The sequence below is a fragment of the Artemia franciscana genome, chromosome 7 (genome assembly GCF_032884065.1).
Source record: "Artemia franciscana chromosome 7, ASM3288406v1, whole genome shotgun sequence".
Classification (NCBI taxonomy): Eukaryota; Metazoa; Arthropoda; class Branchiopoda; order Anostraca; family Artemiidae; genus Artemia; species Artemia franciscana.
In genome coordinates this window covers 34,978,556-34,994,196 of record NC_088869.1, presented here as the reverse complement: position 1 = coordinate 34,994,196, position 15,641 = coordinate 34,978,556, and the positions used below count along the sequence as shown (strand labels likewise).

At 35.0% G+C, this 15,641-nt stretch overlaps 1 protein-coding gene across 2 annotated transcripts in view; it reads left to right on the top strand.

Moving 5' to 3' along the window:
• LOC136029201 (visual pigment-like receptor peropsin) overlaps positions 1 to 15,641 on the top strand; it is a 218,124-nt gene that overhangs the window by 23,861 nt on the left and 178,622 nt on the right. For both annotated transcript variants that reach the window (XM_065707349.1, XM_065707348.1), the window contains exon 3: positions 11,851 to 12,010. In XM_065707349.1, the coding sequence (XP_065563421.1) occupies positions 11,851 to 12,010 (160 nt within the window). The remainder of the gene's footprint in view (positions 1 to 11,850; positions 12,011 to 15,641) is intronic.

Genomic DNA, 15,641 nt, shown 5'->3' with positions numbered 1-15,641 from the left:
TTTGAAGTATTCCAAAATTTTTTTGAGTCTCATAAAATTATCATATTTGGACCCTTTTCCTCTATTACACACGAAAAATTTCTTTCATCCATCTTATTTGCAAAACCTCTTAGGTTTTTACTTTTCATTTCACGGTAAAACATAGCCCTTTCAAATCATTTATTTTCCTTTGACTGATTCAGCTTTATTTTACTTATTAAAAGAGGGTGTTCCAACCCGTAGGACAGAATCACATCTGCAGGGATCCATCAAGTAATCCACCATTCACAAAAGAATTATCAATTAAGGACGCGGAAAGATGCGAACTCCGAGTTGAAATAGTTACAAGAGGAAAACTATCATGTGACACCATCATAATAACTAAATCTGAGCTATTCGCTCTTTTTAGTGAATCAATATCAAAGTCTCCCATCATAAATTTATTTTTGTTTTACATTGTTAATTTTATCTAATAACAATCCAAATTCATCAATAAAAAAACTAATATCACATGACAGATTTTTGTAAATCAATCCCAAAATCAAATTTTTCCCCCTTCATTTTTTATTTCGATGAAAAGGGTTTCCATCCTAATTTCCAGCCACAGGGAGAGGTCATCCCTAACCTAATATTGGGTACCTTCATTAATCAAAATGCGTAAACTGTCCCGCTCCATGGTTGTCCGTTCTCTTCGCTCGCAAAAATATCCCGGAAATGAAAAAGCCCAGGGCAGTGACTTGCAAGAAACAAATGTCTCACATAGGCCTAAGATGCACGGCTTCTTATCTAATAAACTTAACGTCTTACACAAAGAAAAATATGCCATTCTTAGACCTTGACAATTCCAGAAAAAGATCGCTCTTTCATCTGCACTCACTGGTTTCGAATACTCATAAAGATTATTCGGATCCACATAATTACTTGGGGGAAAATTCGACGAAAAATTACCGATGCATTCATTATCCCCCACAAGTGTCGCGAGCTTGGCTTCCAAAAATAAACCGGTTTTGTTCAAATTCATTCAAAGCGTCATCATATCTATTCACGCTCATTGAAGAAGGTTATTATTTTATACGAAAAAAAAAAGTCTGATAGGCAGAAAGAAGATGGGAAAAGAAAGAGATAAACATGAAAGGAACTGACATTTTGGCTATAAAATACAAAGGAGAAAACAAACATACAAGCAATGCAACAGCATAATTTCACAACTCAAAATTATGCGGTTGGATTCGGCAAACGGATCACTTCAGCCATAGCTCTAATTTTACGCATCTCTCCCGCTAAGTCTTTTCCAAATATCGTCCCGTTGCTCGACCAAACATTTCTGTTTCCGAGCTTACTTTTAGCCAAATCAAGAATCTGTTTCTTTTTTGATTTTAGGTACTCGGTAACAAAAATTACCGACCGAGTAAGTTTTGACTTACATGGAAACACTTTTCTTGCAGTTTCAGGAGACTTGAACGCAACCAACACAGGCGCAGGACGCTTTTTTGCATTTACAATGGTGTCCGAATCAGATAAAATTTGCTCGAAATTTAAATGCAGAAACTATTGCGGTAAAAGAAAAATCAAAATTTGCATTTTATCCGTAATCACATTGAATGTACACTCAGAGATGGGAAGACCCCCACATTGTTCAACACCTTGAAATACAAGCTGATTCTGTCGTTTTTCCTGCTCCATGTCATCACGACGGGTTTCAAGCTGTTCAATCGTGTTTTCTAGGGCTAGGTTCGTGTTTTGGAAAACCTGTAGTTTGTTTCAAATCTTATCAGCTTGGTCGAATACTGGACAAGTATAGAGTCACGAATCTGAGAAACAATAGAGTCAATCATGTCCGCACTATTTCATAATCCAACTTTTTCACGAACTTATTTCTCAATACTGTTTCGGATATTGGATTTTAGTGTGTCCAAGTCCGATAAAGCAGAATTTTGTTTTACGATTTGCATTCTTTCTCTCTTTTGTCTTCTAACCAGATATTTTGTTGTGAATCATTTTCGTTTGCAATTTCGTAGGTGATCCGTTGTGTTGCTCATTGTTGCACATCTTCTAGCCACAGATTTCGTAGTGCTTCATTTTCGTTCATTATCACCTCAGAAATTCTGTCCATTCCGTTTGCTTTAGTTGTGTGCAATAACTGCAATCTAGTAAAGAGCAAACCACGACTCCTATTAGGCAAAACAAACTAATCTACAGAAAAGAATAGAAGTTGTATTTTGTTTTCTTTTCAGTTGTGTGCTGTTCTACTAACCTTGTTTTACCCTTAGCATTAAATTGCTTAAATTATGGTCTAGAAGGACTGCTTATTTACTTCAATCGTCGATCTCGTTTGACCAAGCAGTAATTTTTTTGTAAAAAAAATCTTTCTATTTTTTTCTCTTCATTCCTAAGTCTCGTGTTTTACTAGCTTTATTTTGTCGTTCAATTTCGTGATTAGTTTGGTATAGAGCATCCAAAGACATTGGGATACTATAGACACAAACAAATTATCTATTAATCAATCTCCATGCATCATTTTTCGTGGATACTTACACATGAAAAATTAGACAGGGAACATACGATTAGAACTGTGAAAGACACGTTCTGACAAAAAATATTTTCAAAAGTATCTTAGAAGTTAACTACAAATGTTTGTAGCCTAACATAATGTCTTATCATGATAACATGCAATACTCCCTTTTATCAACTATTTTTAAATAATAGCAATAAATAATTGATAATTCTATAAAAGTAGGCATATTACGACTGCATTCTGTCACTGAATAAGAGAGAATTTTTTTTTAACTGAAAGTAAGAAGGAACAATAAAACTCAAAACAAACAAAAATTATTCCATACATGAAGGGCTTCCCCCTCCTAAATACCTTCCTATTTACGCTAAAGCTATTTGTACTTTTAAAAGAGCTGTTCCCCTGTGTCTTAGTAGCCGTTCCCAAAAGTGGGACAAAAAATCAAACTTTAATGTAAAGAGCAGGATATTGAGAAAGAGGCAATCCGTTATATACAGAATAATTTAAGTTTGTTTTGAGTTATAATGTTGCTCCTTACTTACAGTTGTACAAACCTTTTTCTTTACTAACTCCTGATCATTTTTTTTCCAATCGTATCTGTAAATCTGGCTCACCCTCCAAGAAATTACCCGTCCCTCTCATGGGATACTCCTCTTTGGAGATTACATCTAATGTAAACTTCATCCTCCCCTTCAAATCCCCTCCAGACAGTTCCATCCTCGCTGAAAATCCCACCAGCCTCTCGTAAAATTTCTTGAAGACGATTTCAGATTGGAAAATTCTTCCTTAGCATACTTTTGATTGAAAAGACATGAATTTCTAATGTGCTTCTCAATCACTTTGGAAATGCACCTTTCCTTGGGAATTTTTCCCTGGAATTCAACACACGCGGAAAACAGCCCTCGGATAATTCTCCCAGAACGTCTGCAAATGCAAAATTGAGTTAGCAAAGAGAATGCAAGACAAATAAAAAGAATTTGATGTAGAAATTCTTTCAAATCCATCCAATGTGAAATTTCCCCTGTAAAACTTACTCCAGAAATTTTTCCCCGAAAGAAGATTCTCCCTATGGAAATCTACCCCAAGCACAAAATACCCTCCAAATGTCTGTATACTTCCCAATAACAAATACTATACGTAAACAATGGGCAAATTTTATAAGTTACAGGCCTCTGCCCATGGACTGTGGGGGGGGGGCATTTTTACTCAATGGGACATAACTATTTGATCTTTCAAATATACTGAACAAAATGGCTGTCTCAAAATTTTGATCAGATAGCTTTGGGGAAAAAGGGGACAGTTACCCTTCAATCTTCTTGGTCACTTAAAAAGGGGAACTAGAACTTTTAATCTATGTTCCATTGAACCGTCTCCCGATCCTCTAGGACAGATATATTGATGCAATCAACCCTGGAAAACAAACAATAAAAAAAAAAAACAACAACAAATAAACACGCATTCGTGATCTTTTTTCTGGCACAAATAGTAAAATTCCACATTTGTGTGTATAGTATCTTGAAACCTCTGTAGTATGGTTCTCTGCGATGTTGAATCTGCTGGTGCAAATTTCATTAGAATTCCTTGAATTTTAGGGGGTGTTTCTCCCCTATTTCAAAGATCAGGCAAATTTTCTCAGGTTTGTAGCTTTTGACGGGCAACACTAGACTTGATAATATTTATATATTTGTAATCACCATAATAAGTTGATTCTTTTGATGTATCTATTGATATCAAAATTCCGTTTTTTAGAGTTTCAGTTACTATAGAGCGGAGTGGCTAATTACTTAGTGTTCGTTACTACGATCTGTTTGATAATCGGAATAGTAATGCATCGACAATCCATAGCCATGGGTGATAGTCGTATCTAGTCTTCTGATTCTGTCTTCCTATTTTCACTCTCCCGAATTTAAATTTTGAACCAATTTTTAAAATTTTTTTCGAAAGTATTGTAATACAAACTGTTTGTTTTTGCCATCTTTTCCAATCCAGTTAACTTTTATGCTTTTTTCTTGGTAACTTTCTTAGTAAACACTTCTTTTTTTAAGCTTTTGAGGTTTGGTTGTGATTTGCCCAAGCATTACCGCTTTAATATACAAAGAATCTCCTTTTGTCTTCGCTATTAGCCAATAATGAATGTTTTAGTTGTAAGGCTTCAAAACGACAAAAGACCAGAAAGTCGTTGAAACTGCACTCTGTAGGCTGGCAGAAACTGTCCTATTCAGTTCATTTTCATAATAAGTAGGCTACAAAGCTTCAGTTCAAAATAAAATACTTCATTTTTTTATTGTGTGTATTTATTTATTTATTATTGCTACCACTCTTTGCATTTCTAGTTTGCTTTATTGTCGGCAAAAAAAAAAAAAAAAAAAAAAAAAAAAAAAAAAAAAAAAAAAAAAAAAAAAAATCCCGAACAAGGTCTCAAAATATCTTTAATTTGGCTACAAAATGTGTCCACTGTATTTGTAAAAGTCTAAAAACAATTCTTTTGTTTCTCATTTAGATGTTAAGTATGGAAAAACGCATTAGCTTCAGTAGCTACTTAAAGGTCAATAAATATTTTTGTCATGAGGTTAATTTAAATTACAATTACCAAGTTATTTTGGATCTTCCTACCACCGAAAAGTAAGTATTTTCTGATATTGTGAACAGACTAGTTAAAGAAAAAAAGCAGATTAAAGCGAAGGAAGGTCAGATATTTATTGCACGACCAAAAAGCCTCCAAATCTATGTGTCTCTGTTTTCAATATTTTCATATCAATGACAAAAAATTTAAAAATATTATTCAAATTTATGGAAGCGAAATAGAAAATAATTGAAAGAAGTAGCAAAGTAATTTTTGGCTATTTTGTATTAAAAGTACTCCACAATTATTTTTAATCATGAAGAATCAGAGTGAAAATTTACAATTTCGTGCGATACGGGGAAACCTTGAAAGACCAACCATAAAACTGAGTTTATCATCCCAATTGCTGAAAAAAAAAAAAATATTCCTTTCAATTTTTGGATACGAGTGATTAAAATTAAAATGCTCAATCAAAGATCATATAAAACACACGAAGGTCTTAGATATGTTTCAAAACGAAAATCGAACTTTATCATATGCAGTGCAATAACGCTGCCAAATGATGCTTAAAATGGGCTGTTTGTTTTTTTTCTTTTTTTTTAGACCACAACCCTATGCATGGATGTAATTGTCGTAGAAACTTTGAAAGGGGCTCAGTCGATCGGAAAGTGAATGTTTTATTGCCCTTTTAATAGTCAAAAGTGATTGGAGGGCCATCAGCAGCCCCCACGCCAATAATTTCCCCAAATATATCCATGTAGTTGAATTCAATATAGTTGAAAGGTCCATTAATTCTGTCTTTCAGGATGACATCCCCCCACAGCTTCAGGGCAAGAGTTATAAGTTATAACCCTTCTGATGTGATAGAACATATCTGATCAAAATTGTGAGATTGTCATCTTGTTCAAAGTAGTCCAAAGGACAAATGACATTGCCTCCATAGCTGATGTAACCCATCAGAACCCTGGGACAAAAGTTGTAAGTTATGCCCCGGGGGGCATATAGGGATTTTTTTAAATGGGTGGTCATATAAACCTCGGATTGGGAGTTTGATTGGAAATTGAAAGTTATAGTGCCCTTTTTAACAGTCAAAGGTGATTTGAAGGCAACAAGCCCCCATTCTCCCCCACCCTCACCATTTCCCAAAAAGCATCCAATCAAAATTCTGAGACATCTATTTTCTTCAGCATTGCGGACAGGTCCAGTAATTATGCCTTTTAGGGATGGCAACCCCCACCCCTCGACAGCCTTCAGGCCAAGGGCTGTAAGTTAGGCAATTCGTTCATTGTTTACATATAGCAGACGTTATTGACTTTCCATAAAGATTATTATTATTTCCTATAGGACAAGGGGTATTCAGGTGAGCCTTTCAGAAAATACTGATGAATTAGATCAAAACAAGTTATGTGTATATGGGTTGTCAAAAGAATTTAACTCAGGAATGACTAAATATATTAATTTGGAGCTTTCATTAAATGATAATGGAGATGACAAATTGACTAAAAAGGTTATTTGCATGTTACTACTACTACTATAACTACCACCACTACTACTACTACTACTACTACCACGCTTCTAAATTCAAAATATTAAGCGGAAATTTGAACTAAATTAAAAGACCCTATGTGCATTCACATTGTCAAAAGAACGTATGTAAAGAATGGGTTTGGGTATTAGATTGGAACTTTCAGAGAATACTTAAAGGGGAAAATCAGTGGACCAACGGCAATATGTGCACGCTACTACTAATATTTTGAATCACCTTTATATGGCCAAATGTGTTTTTTAAACCCTGATGAAGATGTTCAAGAACGGTTTGCATATCCTGTGGATTTTTGGAAGAAATATTGCGAGATATAAACCACTCTGCTAAATGTTATATGAAAATCTTTGAAATGGATAATGTAAATCAACATACTGCTTTACCGAGACAACAGCCTCAAAACATGCATTGTCAATAATAAACGGTTCATCCCTCTTGCATGTAACGAAGTATCTGGTGTGTTGACTCTTAATGCTGACTATAGTTTTCCGTCAAATGTAACGGCTGTAAGACATCGTGGCAAAAATCTTATTAATTTAAAAAATACCAACCCTTGTGTTGAGCTCTTTACCTAACCATTGTTTTATCCAGCCGGAACGTCAGGATGCATAGTGGATATGCTAATTCATACAGCTTATGCAGCCTCTCGGTATCTGACACGGCTTGAATTATTAAGGTATCGTATGGCTTTTTGCCTCAATATACCAATAGTCTTTCTCTGTGAGCTGCAAAATCCGACCAACATTGGACTAGTTTTAATGCTTTGCGTTTCGAAGAAAAGCTTTTTCAACAATATCTTGTCGATACAGATGTTTGTGTTGAGCGTTATTGCATCCAATGGATAAAATTGAACTAGAAAACTTTTATGACCAAAAATTACGCTGGTGTTACACGACTTTTCAATGACTTAGCTTTAAAACAGAATGCAGTCGTTGGCGGAAAATTAATACTACTGTCGTCATTCTTCGGATTAATACGCTATTTTGATGAACATTTAGAAGATGCCTTGGCTATTGTTCGTCACTTTGGATCCTCAGGTTTCTTTATAACTAAGACTTGCAATACTAATTGGCTTTAACTTAAAGAAGCAGAACGTATCAAATCGGAAGATAATATATTTATCATAGAACAGTCCATTCAAGATCGTCTCGATCTCGTTGTTCGAATTAAAAATTTAAATTTGAGGAAATAATCAATGACATTAATAAGAAACATATGTAGCCAATGGCGGCATATGTTCACACGATTGAATCTCAAAAATGTGGACTATTCCATATGCATATGCTCTTGATCTTGAGTCCTCGTGATTGAATCCATAATCCAGTGGAAACTAACAATCTGGTTTTGGCTAGTATTCCAAATACTTACGATCCTTTAATAAGGGAATTAGTCTTAAAGTGGATGATTCATGATCATTGTAGAGAGTTAAATCCAAATACGACTTATATAATCAATAAAAATATATATTGCAGTGTGCCTTTGGTAATCCAACACAATAAAATTCTGTCACGTCTCTTGCGGATGTTTAAAAAACCGAAGAATCGGCTTTGTTATGACCCAAAATTAGACGAATTGATCAAAGAAGAATTTTAACACAACTGTGCTGTTTATCGAAGAGACTCCAACAATCACCGATTTACTCGTGATAATTTCCATGTTGCCAAATATAATCCTTATATACTCAGAAATTTCAATATCATTTCAATGTCGAATTTGTTGGAAGTATAGGTCCATTAAAGTATTTATATAAATACATCTACAAAGGACTTTACTGCGCTTCAGTAAAGATTGTGGAAACTCAACGGTAATTGGTTTACAATGAAGTAGAAACCTTTGCAGAAGGGCACTATATTAAACCAACTGAAACATGCTGGTGACCCTTTAGTTACGATATCCAAAAATAGTCGTGTCGTTCTACGGTTAACTGTTCATTTACCCAGACAATACCAGGTGCCTGATGTCAGCCGTTCCCAAAAAGATTTGTTGAATATTGAAAAAAAAGACACAATGTTGGAAGCGTAGATTTTAGATACAACCAGGCGTTAAAACAAAAGAAAGAACATAAATTTCTGTATTATTGGGAAATTCCTAACTACTTTAAACGAGACAGAAAGTGAGAACATTGGAACCACGAATCGTCATTGGCCGAGTCCACAACATAAATTTTGCAACTCATCCCGAGTGCTTGTATTTGCGAGTGGCTCTCTATCGAGTGAAGAATACAACAAGTTTTGAAGATCTCAAACCTGTTGATAACATTCCTTATGTCCCATACAAACATTCATGGTGTACCCATGGCCTTGAATTCGACGATAAACAGTGGCTTTATGCCCTAGAAGAATCAGCATTGTCAAAATGCCTTTTGTAATGGGAAAACTCTTCGTACAGATTATTGTTTTTGGAAATCTTGCAGATCCAAAAGTTCTTTGGGAAAGATTCAAAACTAATTGGGAGAGGATTTTAATCACCAAGCGCGACGAATTAATATGTCTGACTATACTGCAATTAAGCGTGCTTATTGTAACACTGCATCCAAGTTAAATACGATGGTGAGAGAAGGTTGAAATTTTAGTTTTTGGACGGAACAATATGGAACGGGGACTACATTAAGATCTACAAAAATGACAAATAGGGAATTTCTAAATTTTAGTGAATAAGCTGCTACTGGAAAAAGTATGTATCGGCTTCTGCAAGGAAAACTGTTTGAAACTGTAAATGATATTTTAAAAGCTGTCAATGATCCTGATTTGGTCAGGGCAAATATTTCTTCATAAAGGCACCAGGAAGCACCGGCTAAACATTGTTTATTAAACCTTGTATGATATTCTGAAAGCAAAAATCGCGAAGTAAAATTTATGGCTAATACAGGAATGGCATCGATTTTACTGCTATTTAGACGAACAGCACACAGGACCTTGGGCTTGAAAGTTCTTCTTTCCTCAGATTGGACCTTGAGCTTGAAAGTTCTTCTTTCCTCAGATTCAGTTTCCAGCATAAGGCCTCATTAAAAATATAGCTTTAGATAATAAGTTTTTATTATTGACGAAGCACTGATGTTATCCTAGCATGGCTTATGTTATTCATTGATCAGTTATTGTGGTCCATTGCAAATCCAAATTTGCCATTTGGAGAGACGATTCTAGTTGCTGGAAGTGATTTCGGTCAGGGTTTACCAGTTCAATTCTGAAGCAACCGCCGTGATACACTTGAATTGTCAATAAAAAAAAGGTCACATTTGGAGGTATTTCAAACAATTTTTTTTCAAAAATATACAGGCTGATCCTTAAAAGGAAACATTTGCAAAGTACATCCTAGACCTAGGAATGGAAATCTTCCGAAAAATGACTTCAATGAAATCTAATCACTGAAAGATGTAAATTCTGGTGGTAATTTAATTGAGGAAGTATTTGGAGAACCTCTAACAAACCAAAATGTGCACTTAATGAAGAATTATCTTATTTTAACTTCGATCAACAGAGGAGTTAGTAAAATAAATGCGAAAATTGCCAGTCGCTTCCAGTATAATACAAATCTTATAAAAGTTATTGTTTTGTAAAAGACGAAGCAACAGGAGGAATTGCATTCACTCCAGAATTCCAAAACTGTATTGATACTGCAGATCGGCCACCCCATCACTTAAAAATAAAGAAAAATAGAAAAGTTTTACTTTTCCGTAGCTTAAATATTTCTAAAGGGATTTGCAATGAAACCGTTCTATAATTGGATAATTTAATAACATAAAAAAGGTGAACACAATTATTTAGGAAAAGTCAGGAAAAGATGTTCATGTTTTATCGAGTAACGCTTGATCTTTTTTAAAGATCAACTTCGGGTGCACTATTCAACAACATCAGTTTCCACATCGAATTGCATTTGCCATGACAATACATCAGTCGTAAGGCAAAATTTTTGAATTTGTTGGCGCCAACTTCCGTAGTTCTGTTTTTAATCATGCCCTTAGGATTTTTAGGATGTACTTGGGAATGTTTTACTTATATTTTTCTCACGTTAAATGATAACGTAGCTAAGAAATTCTACTACCACCTGAAAATGAACGACGAACATAAAATCTGTGTGGAAGCAACCGTTGCCAACTTCCGAAAAAATATCTAATTGCTAGAATACCTTTTAAAATTAATTAAACATGCAATAATTGTGTATATATGTGTTTAAAGATTTTTTCTCGAAATCGATTATACATTTTTTCCCTTAAAACTGGCATAATGACATTTCTGACCACAGGAACTATATAAATGGGCACTACTTTTTGGAAGATGTTGCAGGTACACAGTTTCCAAAATTTGGATACACACACTGTCTTTTGATTTAATTCTACATCTTCTCAACATTTCTTAAAATTTTTCTTAATACCCTAAACCTTTTTGAACACCCAGGATTAAAGTTGCCCAAAAGCTCAGTGAAAAAAAAGAAAAAAACAAGCTATATGAAAACTGTGGGAAAACAGGATAATTTATAGCCCTTGCTACATGAAGTAACATTTGAAGCATATGGCTAAAAGGGTATGGGAAAGAGGCCTTTCACCTTCAATTGCTTTTGACCCTTAAATAGGACACTAATATTTTCAATTTCCAATAAAATGAACCCCCTACAAAATTTCTACACCACCTTTCCATATTAAATGGCCTGGGCAAAAGGAAAAGGAATAATAACATTAAAATATGAAACAAATATTGCTCTTTACTCTGCAGCAACATTTTTACTGCCTGTAATAACATTCTTTTTAAATTTATTAAAAAGATATTAGAAAATGCTTATAGTTTCAGCAAAGCATGAATAACAGGTTAGCTTTTTTGGGGGGTATAAGGTTTTCTAACACCTCCCTTATCTGCGGGACTTTTTGTTGGTTTTGTTTTTCTTTATTAGTCGTTCTAACTCATTTTCGTTCTGGGTTTCGTTACTTCATTTTTAGTGACTTTTACTCGTTCTAATCTTTTAATTTGTTCCTTATTTTTCGTGGAGCCAACCTGTTTTGTTTTTAGTTTAATCAAAGACAAGACAGTTTTAGTTCATTCAAATCGAATGATCAAGAGAAATCTCAAAATATATATATATATACTTCTGTTCTCCAATATATGTTTTGTCTTTTTACTTTGGTTATTCGCCTTGTTCTTTGCTTCTAATCTTTTGTTTCTATACTTTTGTCTTATTTTATGTTATCCTTTTGTCTTATTCTTGGCGATAAAATGTGCAAAAATATGTAATAACTCTCAGCTTACCAATCCTTTTTTTCAGCTTCAGACACCCATTAATATGGTATTGATTAATTTGTCCTTTTCTGACTTGGGTATTGCGACAGTTGGGACAACCATTTCTTTTGTTAATTCCATAGAAAGAAAATGGGCCTTTAGTCGAGAGGTTTGCCACTTCTATGCCTTAGTAATGGCTTTATGCGGTAAGTTTAAGTTTTGACCTTTTCTTAACTAATCTTAAGGGTTTCTTGTCTTTAATTTCATCTATATCTCCTCTTAAGTCTAAAAGTATCATCATACTAAGTAATTTGCCTCTTACGGAAACCAAGGTAATGCCTCTAAATTTAACAAACTCACTCTTAACACCTTTCTTATAGAGAGGATTGATTAAAGTTTTCCGAAAGTCACTAAGTACTTCCCCTGTAAAAAAATTATATTCACACTTGATTATTAGCATATGTCTAACTTCACAATAACTATATTTAAAAAAACTCACTTATCACAGTATCAGCAACTAAGGTCTCATTACTTTTTAATCATTTCAGTACTGTCACTAATTCTTCCTAAAAAAATAACACTTCCTTCACTTACAAAGTGTCACAAAGGGTTACATTCTTTTTATTTTTAGTACTTTCAAAACTGCAGCAAAATATAAGAGTTGTATTCTTTATATATAATCTATAACAGATATAAATTAATCTATATTTCTACGCCAAATTTAACAGCAGTGACAGGATAATGATTCTGTGAGACCCAAAGGTGCTACTCTTTTCTTTCTTGAATGATTTTAGATGAAGAAAAAGTTTAACAGTGATTCGCTCAGGGCAAGGTGCAAGTGCATGTTACGTCATAGGGAATGTTTTCTAAATGAAGCATGGGTTAATTCCATAAAAAACACTTAGCCAAATCAGGATTTCTTTGGTTGTTTTATAATAGGGTTTGGGATATTGCAAAATAGAGAGTGTTTAAAAAACTCTCGAGGGCCAGGAAAAAACCTTCAGGGCCCGCTAGTGAGAAACCTTCGAGAAGCCCGAAGCCCAACCCTAGCAACCAATTCCCATGGGGGTCCCTAGTGAGCAATTTTACTGGGGCCATAGCAACCAACCCCACCGGGGACCTAGCATTTAATTTAACTGGGGCCATAGCAGCCAATTTCTCCGGGCCCCCTAACCTGACCACTGGAGGGTCTTAGCATCCTATTCTATCGGGGCAGTAGCACCTAATTTCACTGGGCTCCTAAAATAACCACCAGGAGCCCTGGCATCCAATTTCATTGGGGACCATAGCATCCATTTCAAGCAGAGGCCCTAGCGAATAATTCCACTAGGTGCCCCTAGAATTAAGCTCAACCATCATCTTGGGGCCCTAGAATTTAATTCCAACAGGGGGAGGCGAGGGGATAGCAGTTAAACCATAGGGGGGCCCCTAGCAGTCATTTTCAACGGAAGACCTTAGCAGAAAATTCCACAGTGGGTCTTTTGCATCCAATTCCACTGAACTACACAGCAACCAATTCAAGAAGGGGCCTAGCATCCAATTCCAACGGGAATGGACTAGTATTCATTTTCAACGGAGTCCCTAGCAAGTAATTCCAACAGGGCCCTAGCATCCAGTTTTACCGACAAGGTGTTACTTAAGATGTTTAAAGATGTTTTTCAAGACGTTTCAAGACATTTTAAGATGTTTTTTCTAAGACGTTTGTCAAGATGTCTTTGGTTGTTATTTAATAGTGGAATATTTACTTATGTTAAGAATGCTGCAATATCAAGTGACCTTCTAGAGGCCAGGGGGGCATGGGGAGTCCTCAGTTGTAACTGGGGGTAGAAAACAGTTATGATGGAAAAGTGTGTTGCTGCATAATAGTTTAAGAGATCTAAGTTTTTTCACGACGTTTTTTTCAGGGAACCTTTATAATCTACAGATTTGTGTCCGCATTAGGATTCGGAAGGGATTTCCCCTCAATGGAATTGAGGGGAAATTTCATGATTTCATGTGAATTTTCTTATTACTTAACAATCATTAAAAAGCGAAGTTTTTTGTTAAATTACTATATCTTTTATCTTTTAAAAGAGGTTTACGGGTTTTGAGAGACTCTGCTCTCTGATTTTGTGTGGTTTTTTCTTTACTTGTCACTCATAAAAAAGTGAATATTTTTGTTAGTATATTCATGTTAAAGAGCTTTAAGTGTTGTTTAAAAGGTACAGACACGGCCAGGAATCACACAATTTTTCCCACCCCTAACTTAATATTAGATATCAGCCACCCCCTTCTGTAAAAAAATTCTTTTAACCCCTCCCGAGGATTTAATGAAAATGCCTAGTTTCTTTGAGGCAAACCTTAGCATTCCTGGTTGACAAGCGCAAATTTGAGTAATATTGTTCGTCGTATTACGCATAACCTCGCTAGATATACATTTAACCCATATTAAGAGATATTTCTGAGAGCTTTTAATGAAAATACTCGTTCCTTTGACTGAATTTTAGAATTCAATCCCTCTCAGTAAAAAAATTCCTTTAACACCCCCACCTTAATCTGTAAAACAGTTTAGTCCATGCCAATTCACGCCACCTTGGAAATTTGTTGAGATAGGCTAGTAGGGTTTCTTAACCAAAGTCAGAGAGACATGAGTTTGATTTTTCCCAAGCCCACACACATACACACACACATATCCAGTGTATAAGAATCCACAGCAAAGCATAAAAATCAAGATTATATTCTAGAAATCAAGATTAACCTCCCAGAATTATAACCAACCTAAAGAAATCAAAGGATCAAGATGTAGAAGTCCAGGCCAAATCATAGATATGAAGATCAAAAGATAGAAATCATGTGCCCAATGCATAGAATTTAAGGCCAAACCAGACAAATCCAAACAAGCTCGCAAATATCAATACTAATACATGGAAATCAAGACCAAACTGTAAAAATCAAGACTAATACATGGTAATGAAGACCAAACCCTAGAAATCAAGATCAATACAAACAAATAATAACTAGACCCTAGAATCCTTACGAATTCATAAGAATCGAGTCCAAACCGAAGACAAGAAGGCCAACCTCTGAAAATGAAGACCAAACCACAAGAGATCAAGCGGTCAATATACAGACATCTAGAGTAACCCTATAGAGATTATGACCAACTTATAGAAATCCAAACGAATTAAAAAAATTAAGAGTTCAGTATGTTGGAATCTAGACAAAAGCATTGAAATCAAGACCAATCCATAAAAATCAGGAGATCAATATGTGGAAATGCAGAACAATCTCCTACAAATCAGAACCAGGACATTGAAATCCCGACGACTTCTTCGAAATTATATGCAATGCATAGAGCTCCACAAGAGTTCATATAAATCAGGGTCAAACCTAGAAATTCAGACCATAGACATCAAGACACAGCCACAAAAACGAATAGATTAACATGTAGAAATTCAGCACAATCCTTAGAAATCATGACCAATGCATAGAAATCCTGACCGAGCCGTACAAACCCAGACCAAACTCTAGAACCATTATAAACTTTTAAAAGTCAAGACGAATCCAAAAAAATGAAGGGCAACATCTAAAAATAAAGATCGATACACACAATTCATGACCAGAACTTACAAATCTAGACGAGTTCGTAAAAATCAAGATCCCTCCAAAAACTCTTGGTTTTTGTGAGTTTGTCTGGATTTCTGTGTTGGTCATAATTCCTATGTGGTTGCTCTAGATTACTACACATTAACTACTTGATTTCTTCGGTTTGGTCTTAACTTTTAGAGATTAGCCTTGATTCCTCCGGTTTGGTCATGATTTTTAAGACTTCTTTTGGATTTCTAGGGTCTGGTTATA